The following is a 16,740-nucleotide window of genomic DNA, read 5'->3' as shown; positions in this document are numbered from 1 at the left end:
AGTGAGAACATCTCAGCAATGCATCCTGCTGATTACCATAACCATGCATTAGTGATGTAACGCCACACAGAAGTGAGAACATCTCAGCAAAGCATCCTGCGGATTACCATTACCATGCATTAGTGATTGTAACGCAACACAGAAGTGAGAGCATCTCAGCAATGCATCCTGCTGATTACCATAACCATGCATTAGTGATGTAACGCCACACAGTGGCGAGAACATCTCAGTAATGCATCCTGCTGATTACCATATCCATGCATTAGTGATGTAATGCCAGACAGAAGTGATAACATCTCAGCAATGCATCCTGCTGATTACCATAACCATGCATTAGTGATGTAACGCCACACAGAAGTGAGAACATCTCAGCAATGCATCCTGCGGATTACCATTACCATACATTAGTGATTGTAACGCCACACAGAAGTGAGAGAATCTCAGCAATGCATCCTGCTGATTAGTGATGTAACGCCACACAGTGGCGAGAACATCTCAGTAATTTATCCTGCTGATTACCCTAACCATGCATTAGTGATGTAACACCACACAGAAGTGAGAACATCTCAGCAAAGCATCCAGCGGATTACCATAACCATGCATTAGTGATGTAACACCACACAGAAGTGAGAACATCTCAGCAATGCATCTTGCTGATTACCATAACCATGCATTAGTGATGTAACACCAGACAGAAGTGAGAACATCTCAGTAATGCATCCTGCTGATTACCATATCCATGCATTAGTGATGTAACGCCACACAGAAGTGAGAACATCTCAGCAATGCATCCTGCTGATTACCATAACCATGCATTAGTGATGTAACGCCACACAGAAGTGAGAACATCTCAGCAATGCATCCTGCTGATTACCATAACCATGCATTAGAGATGTAACACCACACAGAAGTAAGAACATCTCAGCAAAGCATCCTGCGGATTACCATAACCATGCATTAGTGATGTAACACCACACAGAAGTGAGAACATCTCAGCAATGCATCTTGCTGATTACCATAACCATGCATTAGTGATGTAACACCAGACAGAAGTGAGAACATCTCAGTAATGCATCCTGCTGATTACCATATCCATGAATTAGTGATATAATGCCACACAGAAGTGAGAACATCTCAGCAATGCATCCTGCTGATTACCATAACCATGCATTAGTGATGTAACGCCACACAGAAGTGAGAACATCTCAGCAATGCATCCTGCTGATTACCATAACCATGAATTAGTTATTGTAACGCCACACAGAAGTGAGAACATCTCAGCAATGCATCCTGCTGATTACCATAACCATGCATTAGTGATGTAACGCCACACAGAAATGAGAGCATCTCAGCAATGCATCCTGCTGATTAGTGATGTAACGCCACACAGTGGTGAGAACATCTTAGTAATGCATCCTGCTGATTACCATAACCATGCATTAGTGATGTAACGCCACACAGAAGGGAGAACATCTCAGCAATGTATCCTGATTACCATAACCATGCATTAGTGATGTAACGCCAGGCAGAAGTGAGAACATCTCAGTAATGCATCCTGCTGATTACCATAACCATGCATTAGTGATGTAACGCCACACAGAAGTGAGAACATCTCAGCAATGCATCCTACGGATTACCATTACCATGCATTAGTGATTGTAACGCCACACAGAAGTGAGAGCATCTCAGCAAGGCATCCTGCTGATTAGTGATGTAACGCCACACAGTGGTGAGAACATCTCAGTAATGCATCCTGCTAATTACCATATCCATGCATTAGGGATGTAACACCACACAGAAGTGAGAACATCTCAGCAATGCATCCTGCTGATTACCATAACCATGCATTAGTGATGTAACGCCACACAGAAGTGAGAACATCTCAGCAATGCATCCTGCTGATTACCATAACCATGCATTAGTGATGTAACGCCACACAGAAGTGAGAACATCTCAGCAATGCATCCTGCTGATTACCATAACCATGCATTAGTGATATAATGCCACACAGAAGTGAGAACATCTCAGCAATGCATCCTGCTGATTACCATAACCATGCATTAGTGATGTAACGCCACACAGAAATGAGAGCATCTCAGCAATGCATCCTGCTGATTAGTGATGTAACGCCACACAGTGGTGAGAACATCTTAGTAATGCATCCTGCTGATTGCCATAACCATACATTAGTGATGTAACGCCACACAGAAGTGTGAACATCTCAGTAATGCATCCTGCTGATTACCATAACCATGCATTAGTGATGTAACGCCACACAGAAGTGAGAACATCTCAGCAATGCATCCTGCTGATTACCATAACCATGCATTAGTTATTGTAACGCCACACAGAAGTGAAAACATCTCAGCAATGCATCCTGCTGATTACCATAACCATGCATTAGTGATTGTAACGCCAGGCAGAAGGGAGAACATCTCAGCAATGCATCCTGCTAATTACCATAACCATGCATTAGTTATTGTAACGCCACACAGAAGTGAGAACATCCCAGCAATGCATCCTGCGGATTACCATAACCATGCATTAGTGATGTAACGCCACACAGAAGTGAGAACATCTCAGCAATGCATCCTGCTGATTACCATAACCATGCATTAGTGATTGTAACGCCAGGCAGAAGTGAGAACATCTCAGCAATGCATCCTGCTAATTACCATAACCATGCATTAGTTATTGTAACGCCACACAGAAGTGATAACATCTCAGCAATGCATCCTGCTGATTACCATAACCTTGCATTAGTGATGTAATGCCACACAGAAGTGAGAACATCTCAGCAATGCATCCTGCTGATTAGTGATATAACGCCACACAGTGGTGAGAACATCTCAGTAATGCATCCTGCTGATTACCATAACCATGCATTAGTGATGTAACGCCACACAAAAGTGAGAACATCTCAGCAATGCATCCTACGGATTACCATAACCATGCATTAGTGATGTAACGCCACACAGAAGTGAGAACATCTCAGCAATGCATCCTGCTGATTACCATAACCATGCATTAGTGATGTAACGCCACACAGAAGTGAGAACATCTCAGCAAAGCATCCTGCAGATTACCATTACCATGCATTAGTGATTGTAACGCCACACAGAAGTGAGAGCATCTCAGCAATGCATCCTGCTGATTACCATAACCATGCATTAGTGATGTAACGCCACACAGTGGCGAGTACATCTCAGTAATGCATCCTGCTGATTACCATATCCATGCATTAGTGATGTAATGCCAGACAGAAGTGATAACATCTCAGCAATGCATCCTGCTGATTACCATAACCATGCATTAGTGATGTAACGCCACACAGAAGTGAGAACATCTCAGCAATGCATCCTGCGGATTACCATTACCATACATTAGTGATTGTAACGCCACACAGAAGTGAGAGAATCTCAGCAATGCATCCTGCTGATTAGTGATGTAACGCCACACAGTGGCGAGAACATCTCAGTAATTTATCCTGCTGATTACCATAACCATGCATTAGTGATGTAACACCACACAGAAGTGAGAACATCTCAGCAAAGCATCCAGCGGATTACCATAACCATGCATTAGTGATGTAACACCACACAGAAGTGAGAACATCTCAGCAATGCATCTTGCTGATTACCATAACCATGCATTAGTGATGTAACACCACACAGAAGTGAGAGCATCTCAGCAAGGCATCCTGCTGATTAGTGATGTAACGCCACACAGTGGTGAGAACATCTCAGTAATGCATCCTGCTAATTACCATATCCATGCATTAGGGATGTAACACCACACAGAAGTGAGAACATCTCAGCAATGCATCCTGCTGATTACCATAACCATGCATTAGTGATGTAACACCAGACAGAAGTGAGAACATCTCAGTAATGCATCCTGCTGATTACCATATCCATGCATTAGTGATGTAACGCCACACAGAAGTGAGAGCATCTCAGCAATGCATCCTGCTGATTACCATATCCATGCATTAGTGATGTAACGCCACACAGAAGTGAGAGCATCTCAGCAATGCATCCTGCTGATTACCATAACCATGCATTAGTGATGTAACGCCACACAAAAGTGAGAACATCTCAGCAATGCATCCTGCTGATTACCATAACCATGCATTAGTGATGTAACGCCACACAGAAGTGAGAACATCTCAGCAATGCATCCTGCTGATTACCATAACCATGCATTAGAGATGTAACACCACACAGAAGTAAGAACATCTCAGCAAAGCATCCTGCGGATTACCATAACCATGCATTAGTGATGTAACACCACACAGAAGTGAGAACATCTCAGCAATGCATCTTGCTGATTACCATAACCATGCATTAGTGATGTAACACCAGACAGAAGTGAGAACATCTCAGTAATGCATCCTGCTGATTACCATATCCATGAATTAGTGATATAATGCCACACAGAAGTGAGAACATCTCAGCAATGCATCCTGCTGATTACCATAACCATGCATTAGTGATGTAACGCCACACAGAAGTGAGAACATCTCAGCAATGCATCCTGCTGATTACCATAACCATGCATTAGTTATTGTAACGCCACACAGAAGTGAGAACATCTCAGCAATGCATCCTGCTGATTACCATAACCATGCATTAGTGATGTAACGCCACACAGAAATGAGAGCATCTCAGCAATGCATCCTGCTGATTAGTGATGTAACGCCACACAGTGGTGAGAACATCTTAGTAATGCATCCTGCTGATTACCATAACCATGCATTAGTGATGTAACGCCACACAGAAGGGAGAACATCTCAGCAATGTATCCTGATTACCATAACCATGCATTAGTGATGTAACGCCAGGCAGAAGTGAGAACATCTCAGTAATGCATCCTGCTGATTACCATAACCATGCATTAGTGATGTAACGCCACACAGAAGTGAGAACATCTCAGCAATGCATCCTACGGATTACCATTACCATGCATTAGTGATTGTAACGCCACACAGAAGTGAGAGCATCTCAGCAATGCATCCTGCTGATTAGTGATGTAACGCCACACAGTGGTGAGAACATCTCAGTAATGCATCCTGCTAATTACCATATCCATGCATTAGTGATGTAACACCACACAGAAGTGAGAACATCTCAGCAATGCATCCTGCTGATTACCATAACCATGCATTAGTGATGTAACGCCACACAGAAGTGAGAACATCTCAGCAATGCATCCTGCTGATTACCATAACCATGCATTAGTGATGTAACGCCACACAGAAGTGAGAACATCTCAGCAATGCATCCTGCTGATTACCATAACCATGCATTAGTGATATAATGCCACACAGAAGTGAGAACATCTCAGCAATGCATCCTGCTGATTACCATAACCATGCATTAGTGATATAATGCCACACAGAAGTGAGAACATCTCAGCAATGCATCCTGCTGATTACCATAACCATGCATTAGTGATGTAAAGCCACACAGAAATGAGAGCATCTCAGCAATGCATCCTGCTTAAGTGAGAACATCTCAGTAATGCATCCTGCTGATTACCATAACCATGCATTAGTGATGTAACGCCACACAGAAGTGAGAACATCTCAGCAATGCATCCTGCTGATTACCATAACCATGCATTAGTGATGAAACGCCACACAGTGGTGAGAACATCTCAGCAATGCATCCTGCTGATTACCATAACCATGCATTAGTTATTGTAACGCCACACAGAAGTGAGAACATCTCAGTAATGCATCCTGCTGATTACCATAACCATGCATTAGTGATGTAACGCCACACAGAAGTGAGAACATCTCAGCAATGCATCCTGCTGATTACCATAACCATGCATTAGTTATTGTACGCCACACAGAAGTAAGAACATCTCAGCAATGCATCCTGCGGATTACCATAACCATGCATTAGTGATGTAACGCCACACAGAAGTGAGAACATCTCAGCAATGCATCCTGCTGATTACCATAACCATGCATTAGTTATTGTAACGCCACACAGAAGTAAGAACATCTCAGCAATGTATCCTGATTACCATAGCCATGCATTAGTGATGTAACGCCAGGCAGAAGTGAGAACATCTCAGTAATGCATCCTGCTGATTACCATAACCATGCATTAGTGATGTAACGCCACACAGAAGTGAGAACATCTCAGCAATGCATCCTACGGATTACCATTACCATGCATTAGTGATTGTAACGCCACACAGAAGTGAGAGCATCTCAGCAAGGCATCCTGCTGATTAGTGATGTAACGCCACACAGTGGTGAGAACATCTCAGTAATGCATCCTGCTAATTACCATATCCATGCATTAGGGATGTAACACCACACAGAAGTGAGAACATCTCAGCAATGCATCCTGCTGATTACCATAACCATGCATTAGTGATGTAACGCCACACAGAAGTGAGAACATCTCAGCAATGCATCCTGCTGATTACCATAACCATGCATTAGTGATATAATGCCACACAGAAGTGAGAACATCTCAGCAATGCATCCTGCTGATTACCATAACCATGCATTAGTGATGTAACGCCACACAGAAATGAGAGCATCTCAGCAATGCATCCTGCTGATTAGTGATGTAACGCCACACAGTGGTGAGAACATCTTAGTAATGCATCCTGCTGATTACCATAACCATACATTAGTGATGTAACGCCACACAGAAGTGAGAACATCTCAGTAATGCATCCTGCTGATTACCATAACCATGCATTAGTGATGTAACGCCACACAGAAGTGAGAACATCTCAGCAATGCATCCTGCTGATTACCATAACCATGCATTAGTTATTGTAACGCCACACAGAAGTGAGAACATCTCAGCAATGCATCCTGCTGATTACCATAACCATGCATTAGTGATTGTAACGCCAGGCAGAAGGGAGAACATCTCAGCAATGCATCCTGCTAATTACCATAACCATGCATTAGTTATTGTAACGCCACACAGAAGTGAGAACATCTCAGCAATGCATCCTGCGGATTACCATAACCATGCATTAGTGATTGTAACGCCAGGCAGAAGTGAGAACATCTCAGCAATGCATCCTGCTAATTACCATAACCATGCATTAGTTATTGTAACGCCACACAGAAGTGATAACATCTCAGCAATGCATCCTGCTGATTACCATAACCTTGCATTAGTGATGTAATGCCACACAGAAGTGAGAACATCTCAGCAATGCATCCTGCTGATTAGTGATATAACGCCACACAGTGGTGAGAACATCTCAGTAATGCATCCTGCTGATTACCATAACCATGCATTAGTGATGTAACGCCACACAAAAGTGAGAACATCTCAGCAATGCATCCTACGGATTACCATTACCATGCATTAGTGATTGGAACGCCACACAGAAGTGAGAGCATCTCAGCAATGCATCCTGCTGATTAGTGATGTAACGCCACAAAGTGGTGAGAACATCTCAGTAATGCATCCTGCTAATTACCATATCCATGCATTAGTGATGTAACACCACACAGAAGTGAGAACATCTCAGCAATGCATCCTGCTGATTACCATAACCATGCATTAGTGATGTAACGCCACACAGAAGTGAGAACATCTCAGCAATGCATCCTGCTGATTACCATAACCATGCATTAGTGATGTAACGCCACACAGAAGTGAGAACATCTCAGCAAAGCATCCTGCGGATTACCATTACCATGCATTAGTGATTGTAACGCCACACAGAAGTGAGAGCATCTCAGCAATGCATCCTGCTGATTACCATAACCATGCATTAGTGATGTAACGCCACACAGTGGCGAGAACATCTCAGTAATGCATCCTGCTGATTACCATATCCATGCATTAGTGATGTAATGCCAGACAGAAGTGATAACATCTCAGCAATGCATCCTGCTGATTACCATAACCATGCATTAGTGATGTAACGCCACACAGAAGTGAGAACATCTCAGCAATGCATCCTGCGGATTACCATTACCATACATTAGTGATTGTAACGCCACACAGAAGTGAGAGCATCTCAGCAATGCATCCTGCTGATTAGTGATGTAACGCCACACAGTGGCGAGAACATCTCAGTAATTTATCCTGCTAATTACCATAACCATGCATTAGTGATGTAACACCACACAGAAGTGAGAACATCTCAGCAAAGCATCCTGCGGATTACCATAACCATGCATTAGTGATGTAACACCACACAGAAGTGAGAACATCTCAGCAATGCATCTTGCTGATTACCATAACCATGCATTAGTGATGTAACACCAGACAGAAGTGAGAACATCTCAGTAATGCATCCTGCTGATTACCATATCCATGCATTAGTGATGTAACGCCACACAGAAGTGAGAGCATCTCAGTAATGCATCCTGCTGATTACCATATCCATGCATTAGTGATGTAACGCCACACAGAAGTGAGAACATCTCAGTAATGCATCCTGCTGATTACCATATCCATGCATTAGTGATGTAACGCCACACAGAAGTGAGAGCATCTCAGCAATGCATCCTGCTGATTACCATATCCATGCATTAGTGATGTAACGCCACACAGAAGTGAGAGCATCTCAGCAATGCATCCTGCTGATTACCATAACCATGCATTAGTGATGTAACGCCACACAAAAGTGAGAACATCTCAGCAATGCATCCTGCTGATTACCATAACCATGCATTAGTGATGTAACGCCACACAGAAGTGAGAACATCTCAGCAATGCATCCTGCTGATTAGTGATGTAACGCCACACAGTGGCGAGAACATCTCAGTAATGTATCCTGCTGATTACCATAACCATGCATTAGTGATCTAACACCACACAGAAGTGAGAACATCTCAGCAAAGCATCCTGCGGATTACCATAACCATGCATTAGTGATGTAACACCACACAGAAGTGAGAACATCTCAGAAATGCATCTTGCTGATTACCATAACCATGCATTAGTGATGTAACACCAGACAGAAGTGAGAACATCTCAGTAATGCATCCTGCTGATTACCATAACCATGCATTAGTGATGTAACGCCACACAGAAGTGAGAGCATCTCAGCAATGCATCCTGCTGATTACCATAACCATGCATTAGTGATTGTAACGCCACACAGAAGTGAGAACATCTCAGCAATGCATCCTGCTGATTACCATAACCATGCATTAGTGATTGTAACGCCAGGCAGAAGTGAGAACATCTCAGCAATGCATCCTGCTGATTACCATAACCATGCATTAGTTATTGTAACGCCACAGAGAAGTGAGAACATCTCAGCAATGCATCCTGCGGATTACCATAACCATGCATTAGTGATGTAACGCCACACAGTGGTGAGAACATCTCAGTAATGCATCCTGCTGATTACCATAACCATACATTAGTGATGTAACGCCACACAGTGGTGAGAACATCTCAGTAATGCATCCTGCTGATTACCATAACCATGCATTAGTGATGTAACGCCACACAGAAGTGAGAACATCTCAGCAATGCATCCTGCTGATTACCATTACCATGCATTAGTGATGTAACGCCACACAGAAGTGAAAGCACCTCAGCAATGCATCCTGCTGATTACCATAACCATGCATTAGTGATGTAACGCCACACAGAAGTGAGAACATCTCAGTAATGCATCCTGCTGATTACCATAACCATGCATTAGTGATGTAACGCCACACAGAAGTGAGAACATCTCAGCAATGCATCCTGCTGATTACCATAACCATGCATTAGTTATTGTAACGCCACATAGAAGTGAGAGCATCTCAGCAATGCATCCTGCTGATTACCATAACCATGCATTAGTGATGTAACGCCAGACAGAAGTGAGAACATCTCAGCAATGCATCCTGCTGATTAGTGATGTAACGCCACACAGTGTTGAGAACATCTCAGTAATGCATCCTGCTGATTACCATAACCATGCATTAGTGATGTAACGCCACAAAGAAGTGAGAACATCTCAGCAATGCATCCTGCGGATTACCATTACCATGCATTAGTGATTGTAACGCCACACAGAAGTGAGAGCATCTCAGCAATGCATCCTGCTGATTAGTGATGTAACGCCACACAGTGGTGAGAACATCTCAGTAATGCATCCTGCTAATTACCATATCCATGCATTAGTGATGTAACACCACACAGAAGTGAGAAGCTCATTAATGCATCCTGCTGATTACCATAACAATGCATTAGTGATGTAACGCCACACAGTGGCGAGAACATCTCAGTAATGTATCCTGCTGATTACCATAACCATACATTAGTGATGTAACACCACACAGAAGTGAGAACATCTCAGCAAAGCATCCTGCGGATTACCATAACCATGCATTAGTGATGTAACACCACACAGAAGTGAGAACATCTCAGAAATGCATCTTGCTGATTACCATAACCATGCATTAGTGATGTAACACCAGACAGAAGTGAGAACATCTCAGTAATGCATCCTGCTGATTACCATAACCATGCATTAGTGATGTAACGCCACACAGAAGTGAGAGCATCTCAGCAATGCATCCTGCTGATTACCATAACCATGCATTAGTGATTGTAACGCCACACAGAAGTGAGAACATCTCAGCAATGCATCCTGCTGATTACCATAACCATGCATTAGTGATGTAACGCCACACAGAAGTGAGAACATCTCAGTAATGCATCCTGCTGATTACCATAACCATGCATTAGTGATATAATGCCACACAGAAGTGAGAACATCTCAGCAATGCATCCTGCTGATTACCATAACCATGCATTAGTGATGTGATGCCACACAGAAGTGAGAACATCTCAGCAATGCATCCTGCTGATTACCATAACCATGCATTAGTGATATAATGCCACACAGAAGTGAGAACATCTCAGCAATGCATCCTGTGGATTACCATAACCATGCATTAGTGATTGTAACGCCAGGCAGAAGTGAGAACATCTCAGCAATGCATCCTGCTGATTACCATAACCATGCATTAGTGAGATAATGGAACACAGAAGTGAGAAAATCTTAGCAATGCTTTGGACTGAAAGACATATTTTCAGAAAAATCCATTTGGAATACACGCTGATATGACATAAAGATTTGGGGGGTCTATTTACTAAGGTTTATTAGGAGATAAAGTTAACAGTGATAAAGGTACCAGACAATCAGCTCCTAACTGTCATTTTTTATAACACAGCCTGTGACATGGCATTTAGGAGCTGATTGGCTGGTACTTTGTCACTGTTCACTTTATCTCCTAACACAGCTTAGTAAATAGACCCCTTGGTGTCTTATGTGATAATCTGCGAGATGCAGGCACAGGCGTGATACGGGGAGTTAGCCTGTATTTTTAAAGAGCGGCAATATTTTTAAAAGGCAAAAATAAGCACCAGAACTGAGCCTGTGTCTGCATCTCGCATAGGCAAATGGTGCTTATTCTGTTGTATGGAATAGATGTATGCACTAACAGCAACTGAGAGTTTGGGCAATAGTGAAACATGTAAAATGTCACTCTATGGAAAGACCCCTGCCCATGGGAAAGTCAGAAGCAAAAGCACAGAAATCATGGAACTCATGACCCCTGTTTCCTGTGTCTGATCTGGGAGTATGAACCCAGGCGGTGGAAAGCCTGCAAAGCATTATATATAGAGAGCCCTTGTAGCATCTGCCTTCTGTACACAAGGATCACTCTAAATAATACAGAAGAAATTTGCCTTTTCATCAGAAGCTCTCAACCCTTTAATGCAAACTGTCCTTTGGATAACATTACATGACGAGTTAAATGAATTACTCATAAGTAAAACGATATTTTAATATGCCAGTACCCAGCATTTTTCTCACTAATCATTTCCTAGCTTGGTAGTGGTGTCAGCTCAATTGCAATTGTGTCCATGTTTCTGGCTTTCATAAGCTAAATTCATCCCAAGATTTTAGAAGTTACAAAAAAATACTATTTACATTCAAGTATTAAATGTGTTATATATTTGTAATCATGTTCATTTATAGGTCTTAGGGCTCTATTCAGCAATAAAATAATTACTTAAATAATACGAAAGCTGCATTTTTTTTATTAATTATTTTCACTACTTCACATCAAGATCCATTTACGGACTCAGTAGCACACAGATATACAAGTGTCACATATCAAATTAATCCAAAAGTCTCCTGGTGTGTGCTATCGGCATCACGACTTAGACACATTTTGTCAAAAAACTGCACATGGCAGCTCACTCACGTCAGGAATATCACACTTCATGGCGTATGGAGGCTAGATGAGCAAGGACACATCTGTAGTCACGACATGCAATAATCTTATATAATCATCTATAATGCACTTCTAGATATTTCTCTGGAGTTTGAGGACTATTCCAGGGTAAGATCTATCATTAGATTGTACAAATGATATTGCTTTACATTTAGCTATCCGTTCAAAGGCATACAATGGCAGGACAAATGTAATTACGTCTTACCTCTTTGTGTGATTCTGTGTCTGGTCTGTGGTACCGAAGTGAGGAAATGCTTTTCCATACTGGGGTGACGTATGAGTTATAGACCCTAGAATAAGACATATCCCTTTAGGATAAACAGCAATAAATTAAATAACAGAGCAACTAATAAACCCAAACATTGATATTTTCATGTAGAATACTGATAAAATTCCCTATTCAATATAATTGATATTCTCTTACAAATTTGTTGAAGTGAAATATTCCTTGTGTAGTTTCTCCTTTATCCATCAACGAGCAAAAAACACATAACACAGTCTTAAAACAATGATTAAAAAGGTATATGCAGGTAAGAAGCAGATTAACCAAAGCATGTCAGATACAGTCGATGTGACTATATTGGCTCAGTTCCCGAAACTTTAAAAATTGTGGTCACTGTATCTGGAGGTCGTACCTAAACCATCTACCTGAAGAAACTATAGTAAATGGACAGACATGAGAGAGCTGTGAGAGCACCTGAGATCACTAAGGTTCAACATTTCAACCTACTCTGCATTTACTCAACACCAGCAGATTCAGCATCAGAACATGTAGAATGACATGAGCAATCCAACTGGCTGTGACGGACCGCATTATCAGAATAAGGCATTTGCAGAGTATCAGTAGCACATAATCTGTCTCTGAGTTAGCAGAATCCCTATGTTTTACTAAGGAAGATATTGTAAAATATTCACTGTGAGGCAATGAATATATGATTGAATAAGTATATGAATTGAATGAGTATATGATTGAACAAGCCACTTCACCAGCAGTCGTGTTTCTTTTTCAGGAGTGGAATATTGCTGCACCCATCCTTCCAGGCTTTAGTATGATTGTAACAAGCTGCTCTTTTCTTCTATTAAAAAAATGTGCCATTAGTCATTAATTTCTAAAATTATTTTACGGATTCTAAAAAGAAGACAAAAAAAGGTGGCGGTACTGCTTACCCGGAGTACCACCACAACAATAAGGAAGTATATGCATCAATGCTGTGCCAATCTAGCCTTAGTTACAAAGTGTGCTGCTGGTAATGTAGAAGCTGTCATGGGCGATCTGCTCACTCACCCCAATTCCTCATTCAATTTCAACTGATAATAAGTTTGTGTATGCTGTCATTGCATAATAATGCCCTGCATAAAATGTGAGTCATTCTATTATCATGTAGTAAAATATTAATCTGTATTTTTAGTTGATGATTGTGAATTATTATTATAATTATTATATTTTGTTCTGCCATGTGGTGATTTTTTCTTTTATTAAAGGTAGAAGGTACTGCATTAGCCAGGTTGGGACTTCTTGGTGTTTGGAAAGTATACCTGAACATTTCAGGTGGAAGATGCGGAGGAGGGGCGCTATGAATCACATCATTAGACCCCACCCTCAGCTACTCAATGCCACAATTGTGCCATTGAGCATTGACATGGTCACAGATCACGTGGGGCTTGGCGACGCTGTAAATCGTGTCATCAAGCCCCGGATTGCCCACTTCTCCAGTAGGTTGCTTCCGGTAGAGTAGGCAAATATGAGTACAAGTGTTCCCCACTTTTGTTGGGAGACTTTTCTTAACACACACAAAAAAAAGAACAAAACAAATTTTAAATGTAAAACACATCATGTACCATTTTAGCTTCAAATTGGTCATAACAATAGTACACACATTTGCCAAAAAATAACGTATAGCATGTAAATAAAGACAGACAACAAATTATGGGGCTCAGTAATTCGCCAAAATAAATCTTACATAATTGGCCTGGACAACATCTGTGTTTGTCATATACTGTTCCAATTTATAATATACAGTACACCAGGCATGTCAGACCCAAAATCCCAACCAGGTTGAATATCTAAGGTCTAAGAGTGTGTGGGCCGCAAGAAAAAAAAAGAAGTTTTCTATGCAAAAGGTTTATTATTAAGAAAACCCCCTCATATATCACAATACATTCCCCTCTCCCCTATATAATAATAACACATATCAGTGTGAGCCGGGAGCTGTGTTATTCCCCTCATATATCACTGTACGGCCCCCTCCTCCAGTCAAGCCCTCTTGCTCCGTGTCCCCCCCTTCCAGTTGACCTTCTTCCTAAATTACACAGCCGTCTGCTCCTCTTCCAGCTCCTGCTCTTTGCGGGCAGGTGGCACACACTGAGGGCGTGGTTGTCTTTAGTGCTCCTGAGCAGGTGGGATGTGGTGGGGAGGGCAGAGTCGGAACAGTCACGGCAGCCGGGCATGCGGAGAGGGAATTTGTCAGACATGTCTCTGCCATAGTGCGCATGTGCAGAACGGTGAATGCTGCCTGATCGGAGCTGAGCTCCATTCGCGGCAGCCGGAACTCACCTGGCAGGCCGCACTGCACATTCACTGGTAAAGCTAAACCAGGCCACAAAAATATGCACTAGGGGCTGCATGCTGCCCGTGGGCCGCGAGTTTCACACGTCTGCAGTACACTAATAAAATTTGGTATCCAGTCGTTTTGTTGACATTCAGAAGGTCTACATATTCTTGAATTTCGACAGTCAAAAAATGTACATGGTTATTGAGTTGACCATCATTCTGTAGACATGTATTTAGGTCGACATGGTTAAATGGTGGACACTTTCAAAAGGTCGAGTTTTAACATGTCAAACACAAATGTCAACATGTTTTTTTCATGATTTTTATGGTTAGGTTTAGGGTTAGGGTTGTTGCTAAGTTTAGGGTTAGACTAAAATAAAAATAAAAAGTTTCAATATTTTAGTGTCAACATGTTAAATGTCATCCTTTTCAATGTGTCGCCCATTTAACCCTAAATACATGTCTACAAAATGATGGTCAACCTAATGACTATGTCGATCTATTGACTGTCGACATTTTGTTGTTGGCCTTCTGAATGTTGACATTTTCACTGTCTATCTTTCATACCACCTCTATCAGATTTCTACACTGAGCAATAGCTGGAACAATGTAGTCACCCAGTGAATTTGCCACTGAACAATTTCTTGCTAAAGTAAATCTCAGTGCTCCCAGTATACTATTAGTTTTGTAATCATAGTATCAAGTGTTCACTGCTGTTTTAGAACTTGGCAAACACACACACAAGTAACAAATACATATGGCACCTACAATGAAACAAATGAGCATTTATAGGATTTTTTCTGTGAAGAAAGGAGGAAAATGCTGCTATATCCTGGAATCTGCCTGTGGAGTCAATAATGGTATTTTGCGAACTACAAAAGGTTAATGCTGGGTACACACTAAACAATGATACTTATATGTCATTCCCCAGCCGCATCCAGGCGCATGGTGTCAGCCACCAGATCCTCAGATTGGCCTGCACTGGAGGTAGATCTGAAGATGTGAAGAAAGATGCGCGGGAATGTGCAATAGTGCGCACACACTGGACGATGTGGACGATTTTTTTGTTCTGATTTGTCCCAAAAAGACAAATCATCCAATATATCGTCTAGTGTGTACCCAGCTTTATTCTGCAGGCAAATGCTCTTTTATGATGTCATGCTCATACTTTTGTGTAAGTGTGGGGAAGCACATGGATCTGCCGGCCCAGATAACAGCATCTGCAGGGTGGCAAAAGTGTACACTAAGCAATTGGAGGAGATAAGAAGATCAAGTACAGATGTGAAATGTAATTTTGTGGGAAGGTATTAATTAAATTAAATAAATTATTGGATAGGATGCATTTACCAGGGCTTTACCTGCTTTGAAAGCAGACGCAAACGCCTATAACTTAAATTGTCCACCACCTCCAAGGTCCCGGATGTCACATCCACTGGCTCCACCTGCTTCTCTGCCATCTCCAATTGGATATCCCAACAATAACTACAACTTAACATGTCCAATATTCATCTCACCATCTTCCCTCCTCCCAGTGTTCAAACTGCCTCATCGCCTCCACTGCAGCCGTCATCTCCATTAACAAAGTCTAAATATGAAACACCCTACCGTGTCTAACCATACTTCCAGCAACCTACAAAACCCGCCTCTTAACTATAGTCTACCCTACCAATAACTAATACTACCTACTCTGGTTACTACCAGCTACAATCGCTGGGGTACCTCTGGCCGCGGTTCAGGACACTGGTTTCAGTCAGTGTAGTAAAACACACACACTGCCGGCGGCACCGGGTAGTAAACTCGTACTGGTGCGCTCTTCCTGCTAGTACTGGTGATGACTTGTGTGTGTTTGTGAGTGGTGTTAATTAGAATGTTTCTTCTGGTGGTGGTGATGTTTTGGGAGTGAGGAGGGTGTGATTGGGTATGGAGTGTAGTTTGGCGT

General features: G+C 41.9%; 1 protein-coding gene across 1 annotated transcript in view; it reads right to left on the bottom strand.

Moving 5' to 3' along the window:
* LOC148521579 (sperm flagella and cilia-associated protein 1-like) overlaps positions 1-16,740 on the bottom strand; it is a 169,554-nt gene that overhangs the window by 126,213 nt on the left and 26,601 nt on the right. Inside the window, exon 5 of the mRNA XM_088475012.1 lies at positions 12,456-12,540. Within this exon, the coding sequence (XP_088331138.1) occupies positions 12,456-12,540 (85 nt within the window). The remainder of the gene's footprint in view (positions 1-12,455; positions 12,541-16,740) is intronic.

Source organism: Taudactylus pleione, unplaced genomic scaffold (assembly GCF_031769625.1).
Source record: "Taudactylus pleione unplaced genomic scaffold, aTauple2 ptg000157l, whole genome shotgun sequence".
NCBI lineage: Eukaryota > Metazoa > Chordata > Amphibia > Anura > Myobatrachidae > Taudactylus > Taudactylus pleione.
Note: the sequence above shows the minus strand (reverse complement) of the source record. Positions and strands in the feature narration are given on the sequence as shown.